This window comes from Gadus macrocephalus, chromosome 12 (genome assembly GCF_031168955.1).
Source record: "Gadus macrocephalus chromosome 12, ASM3116895v1".
In the NCBI taxonomy this organism is placed as follows: domain Eukaryota; kingdom Metazoa; phylum Chordata; class Actinopteri; order Gadiformes; family Gadidae; genus Gadus; species Gadus macrocephalus.
The window spans coordinates 16,065,371-16,092,032 of NC_082393.1; the positions used below are offsets into that span (position 1 = coordinate 16,065,371).

General features: G+C 41.2%; 2 protein-coding genes across 3 annotated transcripts in view; one reads left to right on the forward strand and one right to left on the reverse strand.

Moving 5' to 3' along the window:
• The first annotated feature begins 1,407 nt into the window (after window positions 1-1,407).
• ctns (cystinosin, lysosomal cystine transporter) lies at window positions 1,408-6,182 on the forward strand. Of its 2 annotated transcripts, none has more exons than XM_060066913.1 (11): window positions 1,408-1,534; window positions 2,234-2,397; window positions 2,711-2,789; window positions 3,047-3,137; window positions 3,334-3,437; window positions 3,756-3,893; window positions 4,182-4,281; window positions 4,592-4,711; window positions 5,190-5,360; window positions 5,456-5,573; window positions 5,739-6,182. In XM_060066913.1, the coding sequence occupies exons 2-11, from the start codon at window positions 2,325-2,327 to the stop codon at window positions 5,912-5,914; spliced, it is 1,170 nt and encodes a 389-aa protein (XP_059922896.1). In that variant the 5' UTR covers window positions 1,408-1,534; window positions 2,234-2,324; the 3' UTR covers window positions 5,915-6,182. The 2 variants fall into 2 exon arrangements, with proteins under 2 accessions (XP_059922896.1, XP_059922897.1); XM_060066914.1 differs by having other exon boundaries at window positions 1,522-1,661.
• Window positions 6,183-8,118: 1,936 nt separating this feature from the next.
• Window positions 8,119-26,662, reverse strand: part of lmnb2 (lamin B2) — a 29,914-nt gene continuing 11,370 nt past the window's right edge. Inside the window, exons 11-13 of the mRNA XM_060066885.1 lie at window positions 24,910-25,029; window positions 9,630-9,734; window positions 8,119-9,389 (exon numbers count right to left, since the gene is read on the reverse strand). Coding sequence (XP_059922868.1) covers window positions 9,351-9,389; window positions 9,630-9,734; window positions 24,910-25,029 — 264 coding nt within the window. The 3' untranslated portion in view covers window positions 8,119-9,350. The remainder of the gene's footprint in view (window positions 9,390-9,629; window positions 9,735-24,909; window positions 25,030-26,662) is intronic.

A 26,662-nucleotide genomic window follows, 5' to 3' on the forward strand; every position in this document is an offset into this window, starting at 1 on the left:
AAGCTCTTCAAGCTCCTCATACTCTACCGCACTTGATTCACTTCCTTCGTCATTTCCTATCCCTCCTGAATCTGCCATCTCTCGTCCAGTCACAGTCCGAGTCCGATCAGCGGGTCCAAACACACGCCTCATTGGTCCAGCCGGACGACAGCTCCCACTTCCTGCCAAAACCACCTCCTCACGCTACCCACCACAAATCGCATCCCCGTCAGACGGGCAACAGTGCAGCGTCGTGATCTTCTTCTTTTTGTGATATCGGGTTAAAGACAGATGAGAGGTGCAGACACCGCCGCCTACTGCCCGGGGGTCTGAGTCACGTCCTACCTAGTCGGAATTATTTGAAATGAACGTGTAATTATTACTATTTATTTTACTATATATTATTGAGGTAGCATTATTGTGATTACTTTGATATATGTGAAAATGGCCAGATCACCCTATACTTAATTCAACCTATTATCCAATACAACTCCACATCCACCTCTAAAAGTCTTTTCATCTCTATATCATGTTTCCTACAGTGCATGTGCATGTATGCATGTTCTATTGTTGGCTGTCTGGAACCACTAAGTAAGGAGATGCATTTAGTCTGTGTTGTATTACCCTGCCCCAATACCTCTGTCTGGTACCAACTAAGTAAGGTGATGTATTGTATTACCCTGCCTCTATACCTCCTCTCTCCTCCATCTCCCCAGCGTGAGCGGAAGTACATGTTCCTGCATCCCACTGGCATTTATGTCCTCTGTTTCCCCTGCCCCCCTAGCCACTGCGTCGGCCCTCATATTACTGTTAACCTGCATGTGTTGGAACGTAACACAAACACACCACTGTTCCTACAGTCCTTCCTGCCTTATAAACTTCTCCTCTTCCAACTTCTCAGTGTTGGCATTTCCCCAGTGTATGATTGTATTGCCTCAATAGTTGAATACCCATCAACTATCAAGCTCTTCTACATTTATTGTACCTGCTTCACCCTTAAAAAAAAAACAGCAACATTGTTTGTCTTTCTTCCCCCAAATGGGATCCTTCCACTACCATCATGAGGTTCTATTATCCTGCACTTTGTTAAATGTCTTTTCCAGTGATCCCATCAAACAATATACCTGATTATTTCAATTCGAAAACTTTTATTCTGACCATATATTTAGCCATACATATTTAACCTTCCTCTTAGAGAAGGCCCATACCATCAGTCTTATAAACCATACAATTTGGCCACATGCATCGTAATCGGCACGTTACATTCAGATCTGCCACCAGATCCACTGCTTCTTGTAAATTTCCATGAACTTTGTATATTCAACATCACCCCCTCTCTTCCAGATGCAAATCCTTTGCAGCGTGTTCTTCTACTTGTTCGTCTTCTTTCACATAGGTAGTGCATCACCGCCCCCTAAAGTGTTGGGAGAGTTTCCAATGTTTATGTTTTTGTGTGCCGTAAAGTGACAGCCATTGCGCATGTGCAGTACGGAGCGGACAGGCGGTACGGAACAGGTTGTGAGCGTGAGTGACGGCTGTTTTGCGAAACCGAGAGGTAAATTGGCAAAAAGCAAACACACGGTGACTATACTACTGCCAATCTTGGCAAGATCGTAAACAATTTGAAGCAAATTAAGATAAGTGTTCAACAAAGTAAAAGAAGGCAGTCTTGCAAAAACATGGTGAATAATAACAGCAAGTATTTTGATGTAATTTCTGGATCGTCATGGCTCATCATGTAGTGTTTCGTGTATTAGTCAGAGAATGTACTTAACATGGACTATCAGAAACTTTCCAGAGTCGGGCATAAACGATCGTCTGACTGCCAATCAGTGAGCTATTTAGGAATGTGAAGAAAACATCAATACAATCTTTATCCCATTATGCTTCTTAAACCCTTTACATCGAATCGTGTGTCAAATCTACAGTTCCCCACGTTTTAAATACCCGACACCTTGCTCTACGAAGCATAATTCCTAAATCAGGTGTTGTTTGGGGCACAGGTCAGAGATGGGATGAAAAGCATAATCAATCTGTCTGTGTGACCGTGAGTCATTTTAACCATGCAGTGTTTCTCCTCTCAACTTCGACTATGTTGGCTAAATTACAACAAGGCCAGGCATTCACCCTAATCACTTAGCATTTGCGTCCCATTCTATGCTTTGTCTATAAAATGTATTATAATTAAACGGATACATAATATTTATTCTAATCACAGGTTAACCTGACCATTGAACGTTTATTTCCTTACTAGGCTGTGTGTGGCATTGCTTACTCATCTCAGAAAGAGTGGGCTCATCTGGTCATGTGAGCTGAGTCAGAGTGCTGAGTGCAGCTTTAAGAACATGACTACAAGCAGGCCGGCGCTTTTGCTGGTAACACTGGTGCTGTCTTCGTTGACGGTGCACAGTTCATCAGGCAAGTGACTTGCAAGTTAGAGCAGACACTCTTTGGTACTACCAATAATTAATTTAGTCAGCATTCATCCAACAAGTATAATTAAGGGGTCAAATGAATACAGTATGTCCCGCTTTGCTAGAGATAAGCCTCATTAAAATGGCTTTTGTAGTAATTAGTTGGAATGAAAATAATGGCATGTTTTTTCGTCTTCATGACATTTGTGTGGCCACCCCTGCATTACATTTAAATGATCAAATAAATAAATGGGTGTCCAGGCAGTTGGATTAATATTGGGAGATAATTGTTGCCATTTCCTACCCCTGTCTTCAAGGCTCCACTGTTTCACTGATTGCTCCTGATGTTGTTGACATAGAGCAGAAGTCTTCAGCAACTGTCACAATCTCATCCAGGTAACTACAGCACATAACTACCAAAATGAAATAGATTTCAGACAGACCTCTGGTGGTCGGTAGCTATCTGCCGTCCCCTGGAAGTCAAAAACCATTTTTTTGTAGATAGTCAAAATTCACAAACAGGAATTTAGGTTAGACTAATTTAGACTAATAGACTAATTAGACTAATTCAAATGTTGCTCTCGACTTAATGATCCCTAAGGGGATCAGTGAAGTGTTGTTCTTCTCTTAATATACAATTTCTTTCTTCCCAGCTCCCTGGTCAACCAGTCTGCAGATATCCAGTTTAATGTGACCTACAGCTCCAAGCATAACTACTCAACAATCATTACATGGCCTCAGCAGGTAACAGCTATTGATGCGTTCCTGCAACAGCATAACCAATTGAATAACCTAAAAATGCTACTGGCCGAATGGAAGTGATGTGCAGGTTATTTCCAACAGAGAAACATCAGATGTATGTACTTGGTGAATGATCTCATTCAGTGTTTGAGATGTTGAAGAGATTATGTTGCTGTCTGATCATTGGTTCTCTTTATAGGTTTTGTTACAACCAGGGAAAACCTCTGTCATTTTTGAGGTGAAAGCCCACACTATTGGTCAGGTGACCGTTTATCTTCTGAGTAACAACTCAGAAATCAGAAGGTAGGTATGGTGATAAGGAAGACACAATGGGTCACAGTTTTGCAGGATCAGTTAGTGTGGTGAAGTGACAATCATTTAACACAATCACAATCATCCAAGATGTGTCCTAACCTTCTTACAAAAATAATCTCTTTTCAATGAAGACCATATTTTAGTGAAATGGAAGTGTTAAGAATTTAATAGAAAGAATGCAGGGCAAATTTTATATATTGTTCTAATGCAAAGTAAGAAACAATCAGAAAAGTAAGCAATAACAAGCATACCTTTCTTCTATCATTTAGTCCATAACTCTGATCCTATTTTCTCTTGCTTATCTAGCTTTGAAACAAGGATTCGCTTTGCAGTCATCTCCAGCAACACTCTGTCTATTGTGAATCAAGCGATAGGATGGTTGTACTTTGTTGCCTGGTCAATCTCTTTCTACCCACAAGTCTGGGAAAACTGGAGAAGGAAAAGGTAACTTTACCGTCTTAACTGGTTTTCATTTTGCTTCAGAAATGCTGCAAAGGATGTTAATTCAAAAACAAAATAGTTATGTTAATATTTCTTGTGGGTTTTATTTTATTATTCAGTATGGAATAATAATAATAATTACATTTTTTGTAATATGATTGTTTAGGACTAAAGACTGTTGTCATTAATTGGAGTACTGAACTGAACCTAGCACATGAGACTTTGCACTACTTACTTTATTTGTGTGTGTGCTTTTACTGTACTGACTGATCTGTATGCTTCTCTTTTCAGTGTCATAGGTCTGAATTTTGACTTTCTGTCTCTTAACTTAACGGGCTTCATCTGCTACAGCATCTTTAATATCGGGTTGTTTTGGGTGCCTTACATCAAGGTAAGTCTTACTATGAATGCAATCGATATTTTAGGGTGCTCTTATTCCTGACCTATTTGGTCATATTGATGACGTTTTGATTAGTCAAACATGCGTTCAGGGATTTTAATGAATAAATTCAGACAATAATTTGTAAACTGTCAAAGCCTGTCAGCCAATATTTCAAATCAAATTTGATTGAACCATAGATTTGAAAGTGCCCTCAAAGTGGTTATCTTTGTCTTACATGAAGTTTCATCATAAATAGTAAAAGTATATAAAGTCCCTGTCTCTTCCTTTGTGTGTTTTTTCACATTTTAATGTTTTATAGGAAGAGTTCATTAAAGCAAACCCCAATGGAGTTAACCCTATAGATGCGAATGACGTGTTTTTTAGTCTTCATGCTGTCTTACTTTGCCTGATCTACGTTTGTCAAGCTGCAGTCTATGAGGTATGTATGTTTTCAAATATTACAAACTTAAGCGTAAACTGTCAGATGAGGGAAACGTTCAAAGCCTTAACAAATTTTGAGAGGAAAAGATTTCTGAAGGCATCATGAATTATTTCAAATGTATATATTGGATGGCATTCTTCGTGGATTTACCAGATTTTCCTTGTTGATATGGAAGTTGCACAGTAATACTGCATAGGTTAGAATAAACTACAGGTAAATAAAAAAACACAATGTATGTTTCAAGACTACGTTCTTTTGGCAAGTGTACACACATGCACAGGAATAGAATCATGGGCTGTTTTGGTTAGCTTCGTGATGATGAGCTCAAGATGCATCACTTACCGTAGCGGTTTCAGCTGAGACCTCAAATGGTTTGACAGCCCTACTACACTAATGGGAAAGAGTATTTGGGAAGGAATTAATATTATTTAAGGGAAAAAATAGTGTATCTAACCTCACTCTGCTCTCTTTCAAGAGGGGCAGTCAAACTGTGTCCCGCATCTCATGGGTCCTATTGCTCATCAGCTGGACATTTGCCCTCGTCAGCCTGTTTGTTGCAGTAGCAAAATTCATCACCTGGCTGGATTACCTTTACTATTTCTCTTACATTAAACTTGGAATCACTCTAATAAAATACATACCACAGGTAGGTAACGAATGTACACTCATCAAATTATTAATGTTTCATTTGTTTCTCAATTTCATTGTTTATGCTTTCTGCTTTGTTTCTTGTTTTTGTAGGCTTATATGAATTACAGACGGAAGAGTACTGAAGGATGGAGCATTGGGAATGTGGTGCTAGACTTCATGGGGGGAACGCTCAGCATTCTACAGATGCTCCTGCAATCTTATAATAACGGTAACTATATTATTGTAATGTGTTTGATGCAAGGTTCCTAGTCACTTTAAAAAAAATCTGCAAAACGGCTTCCTTAAAACCTTTCATTGATTTGATAAACCACATTTGCGATTTAGTATAATTTTGCTGCATCCCATTTATTTCCAATTGCTTTATTTTTTTTAGATCAGTGGGGGTTGATATTTGGTGACCCTACGAAGTTCGGACTGGGACTGTTGTCCATTTTGTTTGATGTACTGTTCATGGTTCAGCACTATGGCCTCTATCGACATTCCAGGGCGTATGAACCTGTAGCAGACCAGGAGAGTATATCGTACATGCCTGCACACGTTCCTTGTTGACTTGAACCCAGTGACATACATTTGGCCAAAGCCCTGAACCAAAAGACTACGGGTTCACAACTCTTCTGAAAGTTATGATTATTTTTGATTTCACATCTCCAGATTTTTTAAATAGGTAGCACAAAAAGCTTTTCCTCTGCCATTTATCTTCTATGTATGAGATCATCTTCTGATGAGTCTGTCAAACAATAGCTGAAATTACTTAAATTGAATGTTCTAAACAGTGTATATTTTTCTGATGCCAATAAAGTTTTATAGCAAGTTTCAATGGCGCATCTATTTTTTCCTACCACTGCTACAGGAAGATGAAATCCGATGATTCAAGTGATGTATGGGTTGGTAAGGTAAACCCCATTTATAAAATCGGATGGTTTGCATTAAGTAATTAATTCTGATGATTTGCAAGACCCAAGATTGCTCATTTAATTCTGTAAATCAATCTCCATCCCGATAAAATAGAAAATGAGACAACATATTTGAAAAACATTTATGTATACAAAGTTATATCGAGGTGAATGAAAAGACATTTGGCATGCACCCCCCCCCACACACACACTTCAATGGTGATTAGGATTTGGGTGCTATGGTTGTGTTTTTTGTCAAGGTAGTGAGACCCAAGGACTAGTTTTAGCTAGGGATGCCTGGTGACTAATCCTGTGCAAATCTATACAGGATTAACAAAGTGCATATTTAAAGTGTGAAGCACAGAGCATGACCAGACCTTCATGTCAGACACCAGGGACCTGTGATCATTTGTCTACAGTGTAAATGGGGTAGTGGTCTTATTGTCCAATTATCAGAATACTGGAATAATATAAATTCCTAATAAGGCTTCCTATTTCAATGAGTTTATTGGCTGGCTTTAAGCGGTACACAACCCAAGGCAGAATTTGCATTCTTAGTTTTCTTTGAATGCAGGATGACAATTATCTGGGTCACACTGGAAAAACACTATTCCGAACATCCAAATTACCCTCAACACCCTGAGACACATACAAATGTTTACCAATATTTCTAAACAAATGGATTACATCATAAAAATGCCTAAATATGTTTATGACAAGCAATGCATTGAAATACACACAATATAGTTAATTCCCAGGGTGATACAATACTATCTGAAAAGCAGTGTATACATTGCATCATTAGATCCCATTACTGAACACAAAGTTATGCCAACAGATAGTCTAACGGCAGTATACATTTATAATCAAAGCATCCAAACGACCTAGCCCACCACACTTCTCCTGCTACTGGCGGTGTTGGCGGGGCTAAAGGTGCGTTCACACCAAAAGCGAACTGGCGCGAATTCGTACAAAGTCAATTCAAAGACACAAATAGATGCACATTTTTAACAACCAAACAGGCGGCCCGAACTACACGGTTCACACAAACGATGCAAATTTGCATGTTGGCTCAGGTTGAAATATTTAAACTTTGGTGCGAATTTCTCTCGATGCTGATCACTTGTGCTAGAAAAGTTTGCGGTTAGTTACGCAAATACACTATTTGCTTCGTTTTTTGTGTGAACGCACCTTTAGAGGCAATTCAAATCTTTACATTCACGATTTAACAACCTTTTAAAAGGTCCAGCACTCTGCCAATTTGGCTCAGGCATATTACTGTTGCCTAGCATGGTCCTACCAGACTCTCTTACTTAATTTAATTTGTACAGAGAGTCTGGACCTACTCAATTGACAAACGTTAACTCACTTGAAGGCGGGTGCCTGTTGAAGATAAAAACTATTGGATCTGCCCAGTGCCACTCTGGGTCTGCCATAACCAATCGCTAACGTTTGGCCGGGAATCACGTTGCGTGCAGACTGTAAACAAACCAAACACTGTGCGTGAAGATGTCAGTCAACGAGAGCTGACTTTAACGTCATTGATCTCAGCCACTCCCTCCGTTCGCTGATTGGACGCAGAAAATTTAGACAGAAAACCCACTAACATACTGCAGACCCAGACCTAGTACTGAAGGGAAATTCAAATTGAGCGGAAGTACTTAGGCGGGCGGAGCCATGCTAACTGTTGCCAATTTCGACATCATTTCTAGTGGAAATAATTTTTTGCCCAACAAGGTACAGCAATGACAGATGACAAGAAAGAAAATGAGCAACTATACTGAAAAACAAGTTGATAAGACTAGGATTTCACAGAATGAGGTGTTGGACGCAATCAATAATAGCCTAATGACTATCCAACACATTTGATCAACCAGCCTTCTAGCTTTATTTTATTTTTTGTCAATACACAATTTAACCATCATTCAGATTACAGAGGAGTGTAGAATGGTTAAATGTATGCTTAAAATTCACTTTGAATTAAAGTGACAGCTCAGTGAAGTAATGTTTAAACATGTTAAACTTTTAACAGCCACCTGTGGTCCACACATTGAGAGATTCAATGGCATTACGGTGATCCAGCCATTGTATTAATACTCTCTGGTGATGTGGCATTATTTTCCAAGTATCTATTTTAATACTCCAATTATAGACATGTCTGGGTCCAACATTCTAAGTTGAGAAATTATATTTTGAAAGTATCACATTAATATTCCCACATTGAGTACAACCCTTCTTGACATGATGCTAGTCATGTCAAGAAGTTTTCATTACCACTGCAATTTTCAAGGAATAACGTAAAAAGTAATTTAAGAAATACAACCATAATAGCTTCATATTAATCATCTCTCTTTCCCCCCCTGCCCACGCTTGGCGGAAAACCCATCATGGAAGGTTTTTGCATGAAATGATCAGCTGCATTTAAGGACATTCAAATGTATGAAATAGTTCTCCAAGTGAAATTAGTCACAAAAAACAATGGCAGGCTGAATACATCCCAAGTACTGACATCCCATTCATTGGGAGCCAATCTGCCGTCGCATTGAAGCTAGGGTAAAATTTGTGTTAACATTTATCCTGTGAAATTACATCATTACCATTTTCTGATCGCTTACTGAAACATTGTTGATCTAAATAAAAAAAATTGGTGGGAAATCCTACCTATTGGTTACCAGTATACAGAAATGATTCAGAGGCAATCATTTATATCGGGAGTTCAAATATAAGATGTGTCGGCAGGAGAGCTTCCTTAAACCACCAAGCCTCAAAACAAACAATATCCGAAGCAACTACCTTGGATTCTGTAAAGGTAACAACATAAGGTCAAAAGTCACAGGCAGATGTCAACTTCAGTGTTGGCATATAGTTCTCTCCATCTTTATGACTGAACATCATAAAGATAACTAGTTGTGTACATTATCAAAAGCAGGTCCATGGCTGGGCACAACAGTAGAAACGTTTAAAAAAAAAAGTCCATGTCTTGCTTAGCCATAAAAAAGCAAAAACAAAAACTAGATGACAAGACAAATAGAAAAATATGCGAGTGGCTCTATGGTGAAAACCAGGAGTAAAAATTGGAAAGAGGGAGAAGCTCACATAATGGCACACTCTCTAGAAGATGCCTTCTTGCCCTAGTTGGATGAAAGAGGAGACATTAGCAATCGTTCAACATTTAAAATCAGTATCTATGAATATTTCAAGTTAACCATTGAAACCCATTAATCCGAGTTGCAAATTCAGAGATTTGAGATTAGCTGTACCTTATAAATAAATAAATAAAATCAATCCTTGTGACATCTAGTCTATTTAAAGATTTTGTTTATTATCCACAGACAGATGCTCTGAATAGTTGACTGAAGGTTTCTGCTTACCGTTCCCACAACCATCTCATCCTCTTCTTCTTCCTCTTCTTCTTCCTCCTCCTCCTCCTCTCCATTCTCTACCTCGGTCTTAGCAACACTCCTCTTAGCCACCTCCTATTCAGAGAACAAAGTTGTGTGAGATACTCTCCAAAGAGATGGAACTAATTGTTTAAGTTAAATTATGTCCCATTCTTTACAGAAATATAGGATTCTGTTTGTCACCAGCTTTTTCATGTCAGCTGCCGTGGCCAATAGGCTTTGTTAGCCTCAGGGATTAAAATTAACGAAGTCCCGTCATCCCGGGGATGTGATTAATTGTCATCGGGAGGATCAATATTGTCTCTCGGGATGAAGAGAATTTTGTGGGCACTGACTTAATTTCTGTTTAACACTTTGTGTTGAAAACAGGTTCGCAGTCGGTGGAAAAGACTTTCGTGGAATGTAAATGGAAAAAGGACAGCTTCGTTCAATTGGCTGGCGCTCGTGTTTGTGTTGTTCAGTGAAACACAGAGACTGCTCTCAACAATGGTTTGGTGATGGCCTTTGTACACTGCCAAGCCGGTTCGGTCGCAGGTTGTAACGCCCAGCGATTTCACCGTCTTATCTTAAGTTTCCTGTGTAAAACCGAGGGGGTAAAAATCCCCCGTTCGTCACGGCGCAGGCTTTCTTGGTTCACTGGAGAAGTCGGGGCTGCGCACAGGGTCTAGACTAGAGATCCGCAGATGACTGTAATGTTACCCGTACCCGCTGCCTTATATCAATATCCACCGACCCAAAGCAATGTTTTTTTCAACAATTGATTCCCGCTTTGCACCCGCCCGATCATTGGGTGACCAGACGTCCCGATTTTGAGCTGCGTGTTCCGTGTCCCGACAAAAGTCTGTCGGCATGCTAAAATGTCCAACCACCCTGTTGTCAGCGATTACATAGCCAACGTGGTCTTATTATAGCCCGATCGTTAACAAAAAGCCACATAGAAAGAATAAAGAATCCAGCATATTTCAACAATGTGTGTGAGGGCATACGCAGTAGGGATGATTGCATCGTGGAATGCTTATGGAAAACCAGCGGACGAGCGCTGAGAGGAGATGTTCGCGCATTTCAGACGCAGGGAGATTATAGAAAAATGTCAAATCCGTCCGTTTTCCGTTTTACTAGTCAATATGTTAACCTCACCCCCAACCCGTGGATTGTCCACGGTGTCCGCGGGTATGACCGCCAACCGCGCATCTCCAGTCTAGACCTCTTTAGAATAATTTGCATACTCCCGAATGTTTTTATTTTTTTATGAATGAAGACACCCGCATGCAAGAGTGAGTTCACGTCTGAGTGAAGGCTACAAACGCGATTAACTATTTACAAGTGCAAAAACGCCAACATATTCTTTATTTTGCTGACCACCACTAAAGTGTCCTAATGACAGTTCCTCTGCGTCTTTCTCGTAGATCGCACCATCTTCCAACGTCTTTGTTTAATGCCAGGGATGCAAACAGGTGAAGCGTCAAAAAAGTGAGTACTTAATTCGGTAATTAAATTCGGTTGAAATGCAGTCCCGGTAATTTGTGTTCGTCTTCTGAATTAAAGGCCTCTCCAGATCCTCCAGATGATGGAATAGGACCGGGGACAGGCGTGTAAAATTGGTGAAAGCTGACATATCCCCGACTTCCAGCTCTCTACACAGATTGGCGTAGGCACCCTGTTTCTGCCGCTGAAGTACCCAACTGCGGCTCCATATTCTTGGCTTTATAACTCGCCGTCTTCTCCTTTTCATGATTAAAGCCACAGCAAAAACTGCGACCATTTCGCTCTCACTAACATAATTAGGCCTGTTTATAATTAAGTTATCGATCTCCAAGTAGTAGTTGAGCCGATGGTGAACAAAGACAGATCAAACTGAAATTCAACTAACGGAAAATGCAATGTATCCAACAACGGGTAATCAAAACTAACTGTAAGCTCCAGCTATTTACTCCAATGCAGCTGTAGTGGAGAATGACAAAACACTAACTCTAGCCTAATAAAAATAAAACTAATTGCAAACCTAACTAATCGCAAACCTAACTAACCTAACCTACGCAAATTATGATGTTGCGGCTCTCAGCTATGCCAGAGCGTTCACAGTTGCTATGGAAACCACCTAGCGTCGCAGCGCTTTGCAGCCAGTGTGAACGGCCCAGTTTTAGAACGTCGCAGCCCGTCTCGTCGCAAGGAGTTGCAAGCCGTTGCAAGGTGAATCTTTAGTCTGAACTGGGCTTAATGCACAACAGTTTCGACCGCCTGTTTCATTCATCATGTAACACACAAGACCGGAAACCATAGCAACGCCGGTAAACAAACCCAGAGAAGCCCAATCCCTGTGAGCTCCCCGCGCTACGGCCATCCGGAGGCGCACAGAGCTTTTGGCCGTGATATTATATTTAAGCAATAGATCACGCCAGGCTGTGGTATGTGCTCATTATACCACTGTTAAGGGGCGTTGTCCGGCCCCGACGCTCAGCGTCGGGGCCATTATACCACTTCACAGTGGTATAATGATAATATGGCGAAACGAAAGTCATAGACACACTACATTTAAAAAGAAACCAAGAAAGTCAAAGTAGCCGTTTTATTAAAGAATACAAAAAAGTAGTCCCTCCTGGCTGCCGCTATGCAACACACTTTAGCGTCCCTCCGAGAGAAGGCTCCGATAGAGCGGTTCGCCGGCAATTTATCCTATGGAGCAGTTCACTCGCCGTGTGCCTAAGCTTTCGTTAGTCTCTCCATCGCCTTGCTCACTCCCGGAGTAACAACATTTACACCCTCTCCATCATCCAACATATGTTTTACTTTGTAACTGTTTCTACTTCCAGGCGCGGAGTGATATGCAAACTTTCACAAAATTATCGGGCGTCATAGCAGTTATATATACGCTCATTATACAACAGTTGGGAACCAATCAGATCGCTGGATTTAGGTCCCCCGTTGTATAAATAAAAGCATGAAAACGGGTCAGGGGTGAAAAAGGTGAGAAGGATATTATCCCTCTAGGGGGGGTATCCTCCCCGGTAGAATTTTTTTAATATTCTGTTCGAGCCTGCATAAGAGTTCAATGTTGTCATTAGCTGTTACGTCCTTCTGATCAATCGCAGTTCAAGGCCGACCTGGGCTGTACCACTTCGGGAGGGGGCGCTCAGTTACTCCCCTCTAGACAAAATCGAATTGGTTGCGACGTTGACCCGGCGCCCCCCGAAACGTTAACGGGCCACAGGGAATTCTCCCAACTCTCCCGATTACCACTCTGCGTGTGCGTGCGTGCGTGACTGTGTGTGTGTGCAGGCGTTATTCAACTGCCTGGTAAACATGTAGGCCTACGGTAATATTCATACTGGTTTAAATAATGCATTTGATAGTAGGCTATTTCCCATCGTTGCTGAGCAAGAGTTTTGTTCGAAAGTTCAGTGATAGAAAACAAATAATAGCCCGGGCTATTGACGTTTTACAGTACCACTGTCATGCAACTATACCCGATGTCAAGTGGACCGGGTTGAATTCACTGCGGGTCTCTCTTATATCCATCTTACCAAAGATATTTTGGTACTGTCCTTCTCAACACTCTCTGATCTCACTAAAAGGCTAGCAGCACAAAACAGCAATATCGACGAGATGCGCTATGCATAGAGAAGAAAGAATACCGACGTTGAATTTGCAACATTTTGCAACAAATTATTCTAAATCTGCCCATACATGGACACGGCAGAATTTTGCGGTTTTCACTCGCTACAATGTTGCATCTGTGGCTGCTGGTAATTCAATCACAAAGAAGTAAACTCTACGGGGCTACTTTCAGCATTATGATGTTTTTTTTTACGGCACAGCGATCCGGGGCTATTCCCAAAAGATCCGGGGCTATAGCCTCGAATGCCCAGGTCTAACGAGGCGCCTGCTCGCGCATTCAAAGTTCTCCGTCGGGATGTCGGATACGCATTGCAATTCTCCGCCCGATCGATCTTATATGTTGACAACAAAATATTTCTAAATAGTTTTATAAATAAACTTCCAAAGCTTTAAAAATCCTATTTGGTATTTTATTGGTCCTTTGCAAAGTAAACAACGTACAAAGTAAATAAGGTCCAAAGTCAAACCGAGTAGCGTTTCCGGAAAGGATTTTGTTAGAGGACCAATCACAGCCCTTACCGTCTCTGTTGCGTCAACTGATAGTTAAAAAATATTGGATGCGCACGTAAACTACGGAGAGGTTCTCCGACAGGCTCTCCATGTCTATTGCTGCGTTTTAATATCCATCCGTCTCGGAGGTCCGAGGACGTTGCCAAGCGACACGCCCCTTTTCCTCGGACGGCGAACTCGCCATCTCGGTTGAAAGCAAAATTCCGAGACAGAATTCAAGATGGCTGCGCCCATTGTGACTTGAAGTATGAACTGTTTTATTGTGCTTGGACCACTTTGGTGGTTAAAATTAGGGCTGCAACTAACGATTATTTTAATAATCGATTAATCTGTCGATTATTTTTTCGATTAATCGATGAATCGGATAGAAAAAATAAAAAATAAAATTGGAATTGCCGCATCTTTATTCAAAAACTGAACATTACTTCAAATTCACAGTGCAGACTGAAATGTAAAAACACCAGGTTATTGCTCCAACGTCCCGGAACTATTAATAGTAATATTAAATAATAAAAAGATTAAAAAAACATAACTGGGATAACACAAAAAAGAAACATACAATGTATGATTTGATATACTTTTATATGTATATAAGGGATGTCCATGGTTAACCGGTCAAACCTATTGATACCATTTTCGAGACTCCTTGAAATAGAACTTGTAATATTGCTTTAATTGCTGATAAGATGATGATAGTTCAAGATAGGACATTAAACAGGTCATAATTAATTCTATCTTTACTATCCATTTTATATTACTGGGAAAACAAGTCTTCACCAAAAAAATTTTTTTACTGCTGCATTTGAACGCATCAATCGTATTTCTGAGCCGACCTGAACACATCACATTTGACACTGTTTGTGACCATTGGTTAGTTGTTTTTTTTAAGCTAACAATTAGGCTAGTGACAAACAGTCAGAAAGGGCTTTAGTTTTTGAGATACCCCTACCGGAGGTAGAACTAAACCCAACAATGTTTTTCCTCATCTCTAAGGTCTCCCATACATGAAAGTGATTCTTGGCTAAAATATTTTTACTGCTAAGATTGTGAAATTGACAGATATTGTTATATACCTCCAAACAAAAAAAGGCCTAAAATATAGCCTGTCCGTATGGGAGTTAAGACAGATAAACTAATGCAGAATGATAACACAAGCTCTGAGAGCTTTGAGACTTGGCAAGTTTGTAGCCAGGGAGTCACTTCACCTACTGGAAAAACCTGGATGTGAATATCTTGATGCATGAAGTAGATGGAGACCTATAAACACATACCTAAAATAAGCGGACAGTGAAAAAAATGATTTCTATGCAGAATGTTATCATTTACTTTGTAGTTGCTTTGCCAGGCATTATCATAGGAACACATAAGATGGCTTGTTGGAAAGGTGGGATTGTGCTGAATCCAGCAATACCAAACATCTATATATGGTATGAACAATGAAAATGGTATGTCACTCAATGTATGAGGTGTCCAAAATGAAAGAAAATGAAACCAGTCCAATGCCCAATATCAGTGGTCAGAGGAATGTTGATAAATTCAATAATACTGCAAATTAACTTACATGAGGTAAGTGCTGCTGTATATTATAATACATTTAATGATTATATTTTTAATATGGCACATTGTATTATATAGTTCATACAGAAAGAAAGATCCAATTGAATCAGGTTATAATTGAAAAGAACACCTATATCAAAATATTTACATCCACTTGAATTTCTTTGTAGTCAAGTAATTACTGAATAATGGGAAATAATGTTGGCAGCTTTGGTCTCTCCAGACCAGAAGTGGGCAGTAGAACCCACTACCCCCTTGATGTGACCTTTGATTTGACCTTTGATGTGACCAATGATGAAGCTAGCTACATCATTGTCTTCATGGATATTTTCCTAAACTGACAGGTAAATCATTGCATTACAATCATTACATTTCATGTCAAAAGGCTGACCTAGAATCATACAAGTAAATTAGTGCTTAGCCCTCTGTAAAACATATTGAGGAAAAGCATGGAGCAGGTAGAGCATGACAGTAAATCATATGTCAGCAGTGATCGTCTATCACGTTGTCAATGCAGCAAGTATGTACCAAACACCCTGTATGATTTTGTGAACTGGTGTGTTGATTCACGTGCCCACAGAGGTTACCAAACATGTGATGATGACCCAGCTTCGAAGGACAATCTGTGTGTGATAGCAATCTGTCATGATCTCATTGGGCAGAGCCGTGACATCCATACGCCAATCACACTGGGACTCGCCATTTTGATTCATCATGAGTTTGGTAGTAAGACACTCATCGATGAGCTCAGTGCAATGGGGCACTGTGTTTCCTATACAGAGGTTAGGCATTTCCTCACATCTGTGGCAGCAGACCAGATATCAAGGACAGAAAGAGGTGTCTACATCCCAACAGGCCTCACTGGAGTCGCTGAACATGGAATTGTTGATGCAGCCATCGACAACTTTGACCAAAATGAAGATACCCTGGATGGGAAGCATACAACTCATGCTATGGCTTCTGTTGTGTTCCGAAGAGGCCAAGTCTCCACAGCAGATACATGCCTAGCACAGGTTCCAGAGAGGTCCCTCACCACCTTAAACACATTCGACCTGAATGGAGATACACTTCACAGGTACTTATTTTTGACATTGACATTTTTTTTAAATCAATTTTTATGTTTTAATGTTATGGTATCCACTTATTCACATGCACTGCTAAAAATATAATGGGTGGATGAAATGTTTAATAGTGAAGTGAATGTATGCTGTGAAGTTTTAAAGTGATATAATATTCAATGCATATGATCACAAGATTATCCTCTCATTTCAATTGACAGATACATCAAATCAACAAAGCGACCAGAACCACCTGAACTTCCTGAGTTACTAAACACAAACACAACAGTCTCTAAAGCAGCTGAAGACAGAGATCTGGTATGGAAGCTGTCCCGAAATGTAATTGAGAATCAGCAGCATGTCCCTTCATGGTCTGCATTCAATGCTTTCACGTCAGACACTGCTTGTTCAGTAGCCAGTGTACTCTACATGCCCTTCATAAGAGAATCACCCTCAGAATTGTCCACCATCTATACATCTTTGATAAGACTTGTACAGCTTGCTGCAGACCTGGGACAGGACCATATTCTTGTGACTGCAGACCTTGCTATTTATAGTAAAGCACAACAGATAATGTGGAGCAAACCACTTCCTTTACAAGGAAAGATCACAATGAGACTGGGAGGTATGCATATCACGATGGCTTACCTGGCAAGCATCGGAAAGCTGTATGGCGATGGTGGACTCTTTGACATACTTACTGAGTCAGATGTGTATGCAGAGGGAACAGCTCGACAGATGCTTCAAGGGAAACAGCTGGCAAGAGGAGTAAGGAGCATAAAGCTAGCCTCTGAGGCTCTGTTCAGGCTCTTCTGGAAAGCTGTGTGCAATGACTGAAGAACAAGAGCAACTCCTACGAGATGTACAGCATGCATTTCATGGTAATGACAAGGCCACTGCTCAACAGTTCATCGGTGAGGTGGAGACTGAACTCCATGAGATTCAGAAGAAAATCCAGAAGTTCACAAATGAGGGAGTTAAGCAATCAGCAACATTTGGATACTGGATAATGTTCCTAAATGGTGCTGATCTGTTGCTACGGATCCTTCGCTCAGAACGCGAAGCTGACTTTCAACTTCACCTGAATTGCATGTGTGAAGTTATGCCTTGGTTCAGAGCTGCTGGAAGGACCAATTATTCCAAGTACATGCCTGTCTATGTTGCAGAAATGAAAGCTCTTGAACATGAACAACCAGAAGCATACACATTCATGCAGCAAGGTGGGTTTGTTGTTCGCGGTCTGAGCATCGAAGCTTCAACTGTGTGGCATCTGATCAGGCACTGGAGCAAACCATTAATCGTGAAGGCAAGAGTCAGGGTGGAGTTGTTGGTTTTACATTGCGAAAGGGAGCTCTCACAAGATGGCTGATGACAAGACATGTGACCACAGCATATGTGGATGCCATGAAAGAGCTTTGTGACACTGATGCAAAGGGCCAAAAAGTACACCAGGAGCATGGAGCATCCAGAACGGAAAGAGACGAGAGAGACATACAGAAGATAATGGAAGCTGTGGAGCAGAGACAGAATCCTTTTGATCTTGAAAGCATTCCTGAGGAATTGATCAATATTGCAAGTGGTCAGGTTGCATCTGAGAAGGTTGCAAAAGGGCTCTCAAGCTTCCTCCAAGATGGTGCAAAGCAGAATGCCGTCTTTATTGAAGAACGTCTGGCAAAATCAAAAAGAACAAAGAGCTTCTGGGAGCCTGAGAAAAGAAACCAGTGTGCAACCTTCAAGGATATGAAAACATCAGTTGGAGTCCAGTCTAGACAGGTTCACATGGACTCAGATGTGCTCTTTCGAAGGTTACTGGCTGTTTCCAAGCAGCGAGAGGTGTCCATGGAAACTGTGATGTCTCATGAACTCGCAGCTGTCCCGCCCTCTTTGTTTTATGATGATGGAAGCATGAGGAAGACAACTAAAGCTGACCTTGCCAAGAAACTGGAGGCTGTTGTTGAAGAGTCACAGCAGCTGCCAAATGTTGACGTACCATCAGCATACATCATCGATGGCATGGCTCTTATACAGACTCTCCATGATTCAGCCTTTCAAACATTCAACGACCTGGCCGAGTGTGTCTGGAAAAAGATCACAATGTTAATGGGAAAGGAAGGCATCAGCTGTGTTGTTGTAGTGTTTGACAGATATGACCATCAACACTCAGTCAAAGATCTAGAGAGGCACCATTCAAACCACACAAACACATATCATCACAGGACAAGCAAGTGTTCCAAACTATAGGAAATACCTTAAGATAAGTGGAAACAAGGCTGCTCTATGTAGCTTTGTGAGTAACTACATCACAAGTACTGGGCCGATGAGACTCTCTTCAGAGAACACAGTTATCTTGGCTGGTGGATTTGATAATGGTGAGGAAGTAAAGAGGGTTAGGAAGTCAGGCATCGACAATTTGACAGAGCTTTACAGTGACCAGGAGGAGGCAGATACGAGACTGGTGTTACATGCAATACACCTTGCAAGGTCACATTCTCGTCTAATAGTCAAATGTGATGACACAGATGTGCTGGTTTTGCTGATCTACTATACAAGCAAAGGAATGTTTGGATCCTCTGCAGTTTTCATGCACTCTGGACATGGCCTGAAGGAAAGATTCATCCCAGTCTGTTCAATCACTCAGAAGCTTGGACCGGTTCTTTGTGATCGTTTGCCTGCATGCCATGCCCTCACAGGTTGCGATACAACAAGCAGCTTATACAGAATTGGGAAGACCACTGCCTTCACAAGACTGAAGTCCCATCTGAGTGAGCTGAAGGAAATGACTAAGTTTGGACTTTCTGGAAGCCTGCAAGAAGCTTTGCCTGTGGCAAGAAAATATGCCCTGCTCCTGTATGGCCAAAAGAAAAGGGTGGATGGACATCTTTGCACCAATCTGGATGAGCTGAGGTACACACTTGCATCTACCACAGATGCATCTGCAGCAAATCTACCTCCAACAGAAGATGCCTTCCAGCAACATGTGTTGAGAGCCTTGTATCAAACAGCAGTGTGGCGTCACAGCCACCTGGCCAGGCCTCATCTCTGGAACCCAGTTGGTAGAGGATGGAAGCTCAGAGAAGATGGGTCCATTGAACCTGTGATGTTCCAGAAGGAACCAGCACCTAAAGAAGTCAGAGACATCACCCATATGTACTGTAAAGATGGAAAATGCAATGATACCACCAAATGCCAGTGTCTTGCAGTGGGATTGACTTGCACTGAGTTTTGCTCTTGCTCTTTTCCAGACTGTCCAAATGTGACTCATTTTGTCACTGATGATGATGTGGATGAGTGACAATGAAATGTTATAGTTTAAGTAATAGTTTTATTAAAAGGCTCATCAATGCCAAACTGCAATCCTGACTCCTGGTCTCCTGTGTGTGCTATTGCCAGGCCCTAAGCCATAACTAGACTCGCCTCAGATAGGACACTACAGCACATTGCAATGCAATGAGTTCTTTCATTTGGGACAGCTAAAACATCTAATTATGAATGGTTGCATGGTTTATTTTATATTATATATATATAATATATTTATATTATATTTTTATATTTGGTTGGCTGGATTTAGCGCAATGACATCCTTCCAACAAGCCATTTTATGAGTTTCGAGGACAGTACAAGTAGTCACTGTAAACGTGTCATCTTTCAATTTCAGTCTTTGTTTCCATATGAACTGTATAGATATATACAGTATATATACAATGTGCTATATTATTTGTGTCATTATTAAATGTGTAGTATAGAGCAGCACTAACCTCTTACTTAATTTGCAATTTGCAGCTTTGGACTTTTATATCAGTTTCATTTTCTTTCATTTTGGACACCTCATACATTGAGTGACATACCATCTTTATTGTTCATACCATATATACATATTTGGTATTGCTGGATTCAGCACAATCCCACCTTTCCAACAAGCCATCGTATGTGTTCCTGTGATAATGCCTGGCAAAGCAACTACAAAGTAAATGATAACATTCTGCATAGAAATCATTTTTTTCACTGTCCGCTTATTTTAGGTATGTGTTTATAGGTCTCCATCTACTTCATACATCAAGATATTCACATCCAGCTTTTTCCAGTAGGTGCATTGACTCCCTGGCTACAAACTTGCCAAGTCTCAAAGCTCTCAGAGCTTGTGTTATCATTCTGCATTAGTTTATATGTCTTAACTCCCATACGGACAGGCTATATTTTAGGCCTTTTTTTGTTTGGAGGTATATAACAATATCTGTCAATTTCACAATCTTAGCAGTAAAAATATTTTAGCCAAGAATCACTTTCATGTATGGGAGACCTTAGAGATGAGGAAAAACATTGTTGGGTTTAGTTCTACCTCCGGTAGGGGTATCTCAGAATTTGGGGGGCATTGTCACTAGCCTATGTCTCTATATCCTGCCGATTTTAACATGGATTTAAAAACTGCATCACTATTTTTAACTGACGGGACTTTCTACACCGTCCGGTTGTGTGATTACTACCGCTGCTTTGAATGACTGTTGATGCACGCGGTGCCGACTCCGAGCCCGTCTGCACAACGTCTGCAGCAGCAGTAGCTGACAGAATTTTCGGTTGGACTACTAGACTCACTGAGTTGAAGGAGTTTTTTTTAACCTAAAGACAGTGAAGGTACAACACTTTTATGTAGGCCTACAGTCCAGTTTTAAGATATGACAAATACAAGCTGTGGTCGCTCACACTGAAGCTCGCTGTGGGCGTGCATGAACCGTGAACCAACCTGTCGGCGGCTGGCTGTAAACAGTGCTGCGCCTATGAGTAACTTATTAATCGCGCGACACAACGACATTTAGTAATCGATTTTTATCGATTCGTTGTTGCAGCCCTAGTTAAAATGGTAATTTCAATCACTCGTATTACTGCAATACCTTACTGCGTCCGTATCTCTGCCTATGTACACAAATATATTGTATTCGTGTACAGCACTTTGGTCAACTACTGTTGTTTTAAATGTGCTATATAAATAAACTTGACTTGACTTGACTATGGCCTACTTATTTTGGAGCGCCTGGTCCTCTGCCAATGCTACCGCGACAACAGCTTTCCGGGTGGCGTCCATGTTTTCCTCCAACGACCGAGCGAAATAATAAAACGCTTGAAGTGTGGGCGTGGCGTCAGATCCGAGATCCGAGTCGGTTCGCAGAGAATACTCGAACGCAGCATAAGTACAGCACTTTACGGAGGACTATAAACTGGCCGGCCTCTGAACCTACCACCCCCCCACCACCCCATAAATATTTTTTCATCGAATCTACACGATTCACGGAGGTCACCTATTTTGGTTTCAAAACGGCGAATTTCGCCGAAAGGTGAGTGATTTTCATGCCTATTATATATAGAGCTCCGGGAGTCGCAAACGGCAACAATCACTTTCTCCTCCATGCTGCAGTTCACCCCGGACTGCACTGCACTGAGTTTGACGGTTGAACGCTGATTGGCTGTTACGTTACACATGTCACTCAGTGGCCACGCTGTTGAACGCTGATTGGCCGTCATCACACGAAATTCGCGTCAAAGTTTAAATATTTCAAGTCGAGCGAATTTATCGCCACAAATCCTCATGAACGCGCTCGCCTGTGCACGGCGAAAGTGTGGTGTGACAAATCAAAACTTATCGCCGGTTTTCCCTCGCAAGAAAACTGCCCGATACGCCTCACTTTGTATGGGATCCTGTCGCCCTGTCGCGTTTGGTGCGAACGCACACATCGCAAGCTTTCACGTTCCCTAGGCCTAGATTACCTACGCCACACTTAATTGGTAACAGTGCTATCTCTATGCAGGTCTATGCGCTAGCTAACATCAGCTCAAGTTAACTGATATCATGGATGAAAATGACCAGTCGTCCGATGTTCAATACCAGGACATAAATCCAAAAAAGGCGGAGAGAAACGGGGAGATTTCCTGTGTGGCCATCAGTTTGATTGATATCGGCCTTCCTTAATTTTCTATCTTAAAAAAAACAGGGACAGAGTTTTCTTTTTATTTTCCCGGGGACAGGCAACCAAAAGCTGCGACTGTCCCCTGAAACCGGGAGAGTCTGGTCACTCCATCATGGATACTTCCAAGACTAATAATATTCATGTTAAACTTTCAGCAAAAGACTGCAACCTTATCTTAAGCTCTCATTCTTTACTTTCAGAAACCGGTCGAAAATTTTGAAATTCCCCAACCATTCAGGAGTTACGGTACATAGAAGCTCACGTTACAAATACTTCAGGTGCTGGTGAATCTTGTCTCTGTGATTGGACGGTAGTTCTGCGGAAGTGGTGTGGGCTACCGTAATGATTAATATACGGGCGCAAGCTCTATTTCTCCGCTTGATCGATTTTGAACGATCTAGATATCAGAAACGGTTAGTTACGGGAATGAGGAGTGCGCATGCGCACGAAAGTTCCGGCGCAAATTAGACCCCCCCCCCCCCCCAAACAAAAAATCCTCGGATCTGCATGAACCACACAAGTGACCCATTTGGCCTTTCAAAAAAGTGAGTCTCACTTAAAAAGTGAGCTGTTTGCGACTGTATCACCTTCGCTTACATAATCAGCAGCTCGCGGATTTCACTTTCTCTCCAGTTAGACGGCTCCCCCAGAACCGCGGAGCCGTCGCATTTACATCAGAATGAAACCAAATAAACCGCCAATGTGTGTAGGGTCCGGGAGGGTAAATTGGGCTGCTAGCTCAAGCAGGCAATTTACCTCTGGCAGTTTAAACACGCTGACCGTGCTGCGAAAAAGGCATGAGCAGCTCCTGCTGCAAGCGTGGTTTCTCCTGCATGAAACGGGTGAAGTCGGACTGGAGGTCTTGCCTAGCCAATGACACGCTGAACAGCCTCATGCAAATCTCAATGAATGACCCTCCTCTTGACGAATAACTCACTAAATGCAGTCACTATATGGTGGAGTACTGGCAGAAGGTCCCGTTCTGTGACTGAGTGTTGGTTGTCATCTTGAATCTAAACAAATCTAGTCTGGGGATAACTATATTATTTTATCTACATAATGTTTTGTGTTTTTATTATATTATCAGTAAGTAAAAACTCAAAATGTAAATATGATTCTTGGGAAAATTCGGGATGATTCGGGGCGGTTCAAAAATGTCTTTTTTTTTTAACCGCCAAAATGGTGGTGAAAAAAGTTAGTTTTAACCTAGCGGCCATATTGGTTCTACATTCTAGCTGGGCTTGGAAACTGAATGCAAAAGTAATTAACTAATCGACAATGTCAACATAGTGATGCATACTGGCTCGTAGTTGATATAGAAACAGAGTCCAAGACAAGCATATACAAATTTCAGAGATTCATAAAATATTTAATTACCGTATTTTTCCGCACTATAATATAGGCTCACCGGAGTATAAACCGCAGCAGCTAAATTGAATGATGTGTACATATATAAGCCGCACTGGACTATAAGCCGCAGGTGTTTTAATGTTTAATTACCATTAGGGCCGGCCCGAATGCCATTTTTCAGGCTTTGAATACTTGTTGGTTTTTCCAAGCGAATATTCGAATACTCGTTCCAGAAAAAAACACCATCAAAAACAACATTAATAATCCCTATATACTCCCTGGAACCGATTTTGACAGTATCTGCATGTTTTGTTGAATATTTAATAGCTTTTGAAGGTTAATTAGTAGGCCTAAGTAGGTTGAAGTTCCTTAGTTTTTCCCTGTGAAAGCGAACAGCTGTTGTTCCGTTCCAAATCAGCTGTCCTCTGCCATCTCATCCCTTACGGGAGCTTTTCAATTCATCCTGGAACGTGCATCTTTTCAGGGAATTTGTACAATAAATCCATAACAAATACCGAATATTGATTGTCTTATGTGTCCATATTATATCCATTATATTGTCCGGGTATTCCCAAGACGCTCACGCTCTGCAGCAAGCCAGTCACAGTTGATTGGCGCGGCGCTGTACAGCGAACGTAAACAAATAACTAAGCTAAGGTTAGCATTTCGTCAAGTATTACTTTTCCTCCCGAGATCCCGCTAATGTTGTGTTATAAAGTAAAGGGAAACAAGATATCTATTCCTCCTCCACCTCTCTCGCTTCTCTGCTTGGTGTCGCTGACGCTTATAGTTTGCCTCCCTCGCTCTGGTAATGTCACGTACATGAAAAAAAACAACGAAGCTCCGAATACTGATTTAAGCTTTGAATACTAATTTTCTGAGTGGCCGTTAGCTGTAAAAATCCATAGATTAGCCGCACCGTTATATAAACCGCAGAATCGAAAAAATGGGGGAAAAGGCGCGGCTTATAGTCCGAAAATTACGTTACATAACAAAATAGTTCTAATTCTTTTGTCAATACCACCAGATCACCTAGAAATAGAATGTAGAAACATAAGGATCATGGCATCACCCATTGGTTTAGAAAAACATTTTTTGAGGCCAATTAACACTGGTCGGTCTGATGGTATTCCAAAGAAGAAAAAAGGATACTGCTTATTCCCTAAACATTTGTCTTCCGCTATTCCCTACAGCAAACATTACCTCTCCATCGGCATTGACCAAAGTGGTGAGGATGTCACTTCCTGTTCCCCAGGAAGCCTGGCTCTTCCACAGCAGGTCGGATGGGGGACTGTGAGCAACACCTGCATCTGCGGACCAGACCTATTAAAACGGAAGATATACATGAGCATTCATTGGTCGTCGTATAATTTGATTAACATTTCAAAGTAAAAATTGGCTGTATTGGCTATTGTATGAAACTCTGTTTCCCGCAGGATTTTTTTCAGCAGCGGTGGTGTGATCCCCGATCCCTCTAGGGGGGTCCGGGGGCATTCACCCCCGACCAAATTTTTTTTGTACCCTTTACATTGGAATGCATGAATCTGGTGCACTTTGAGAGGAGAGTATGGATTTAAATCCTATTCAAACAGTCCTGTGTATTACTGTAGATGGGATTATTGGTGTTGTAACTTTGCCTTTTGTGTCTTCATTTACAGATTTTTATATTTTTGTATAGTAATATTTAAACAAAAAATGCCACAACGCAAATATAATTTGCACAATTTATTTACAGATTTTTGCCTAATGCTTAAACACTAAACATGGTTGCTATGCCCAAAGCATGACTGTTTTTTACATAAGACACTTTGTTCAAAAATGAAATCTCCTGCAACAATGGGCAAAACACATCTTTTTAAATTATAAACCTAACTAAAATTTGAAAAGAACACAGACTCACACACATGAAAAATAAAAAATAAAGCTAATTGAATACCAATCAGTGTGAGCCTTAGCACTACAAATAGACCTCAGGTGAGCTCAGCTCCTTTGTGAGACAGTGAGAGTCAGGGGAAGAGGACAAGAGAGCGACAGGAGGATGAGGACAAAGAAGACAACCGACGGAGAACTGTGAAGTTTTTGCTCATCCACAAAGGCTACATCCAGCCCGGGAGCATTTAATTCTCCTGGGCTTTTTAAAGAAGGGCTCCAGGGCTCTTCTGTAGGGGAATTTGGTGGTGGGGGGGCCATTGATGCTGACTCTCAAACAAGTCGCCAGATGCTAATGACCACATGCTTACAGGCGATTAGCATAAATCCCTAACTAAAATACGCGATGAAAACTGATTTTATATGGCAATAAAGAACATCGGATCTAACAGTATGGATTCATTTTTCAAAGTTCCCGAAAATACCTAGGCTATAAATTCCTGACTGGATATAAGCTCCTGTAAAGGCTATGAGTGATCCCAAAAAAGAGCGACAACACGCACACACACACATAGGCCTACACACACACACAATACTAGAGGAAAAACGGCACGGAGGTTGCGGTTTATAGATACAATAAAATGATTGGGCTCAGAGGGTTTTTAACACTGGTGGTCATGTAGCGACACATTTTAGTCTCTCTCTCTCTCTCTCTCTCTCTCTCTCTCTCTCTCTCTCTCTCTCTCTCTCTCTCTCTCTCTCTCTCTCTCTCTCTCTCTCTCTCTCTCTCTCTCTCTCTCTCTCTCTCTCTCTCTCTCTCTCTCTCTCTCTCTCTCTCTCTCTCTCTCTCTCTCTCTCTCTCTCTCTCTCTCATCAATGCAACTTTGCAACCGTGTAGGGTAGCCTACTGCCAACAACTGCCACACTCGCTGTGTATTTTTCTTCTTTGATGTTGGTTACGTGACGATGTGCCGCGTGCTGCGCAATTGACGTTACGCGCTGTACATTTTCTAAAAGGAGCTACGTAAAAAAAATAATAATAATTAGGAGAAGGATTTTTATTGCAGCGGCGGAGAAAATTCAGCAG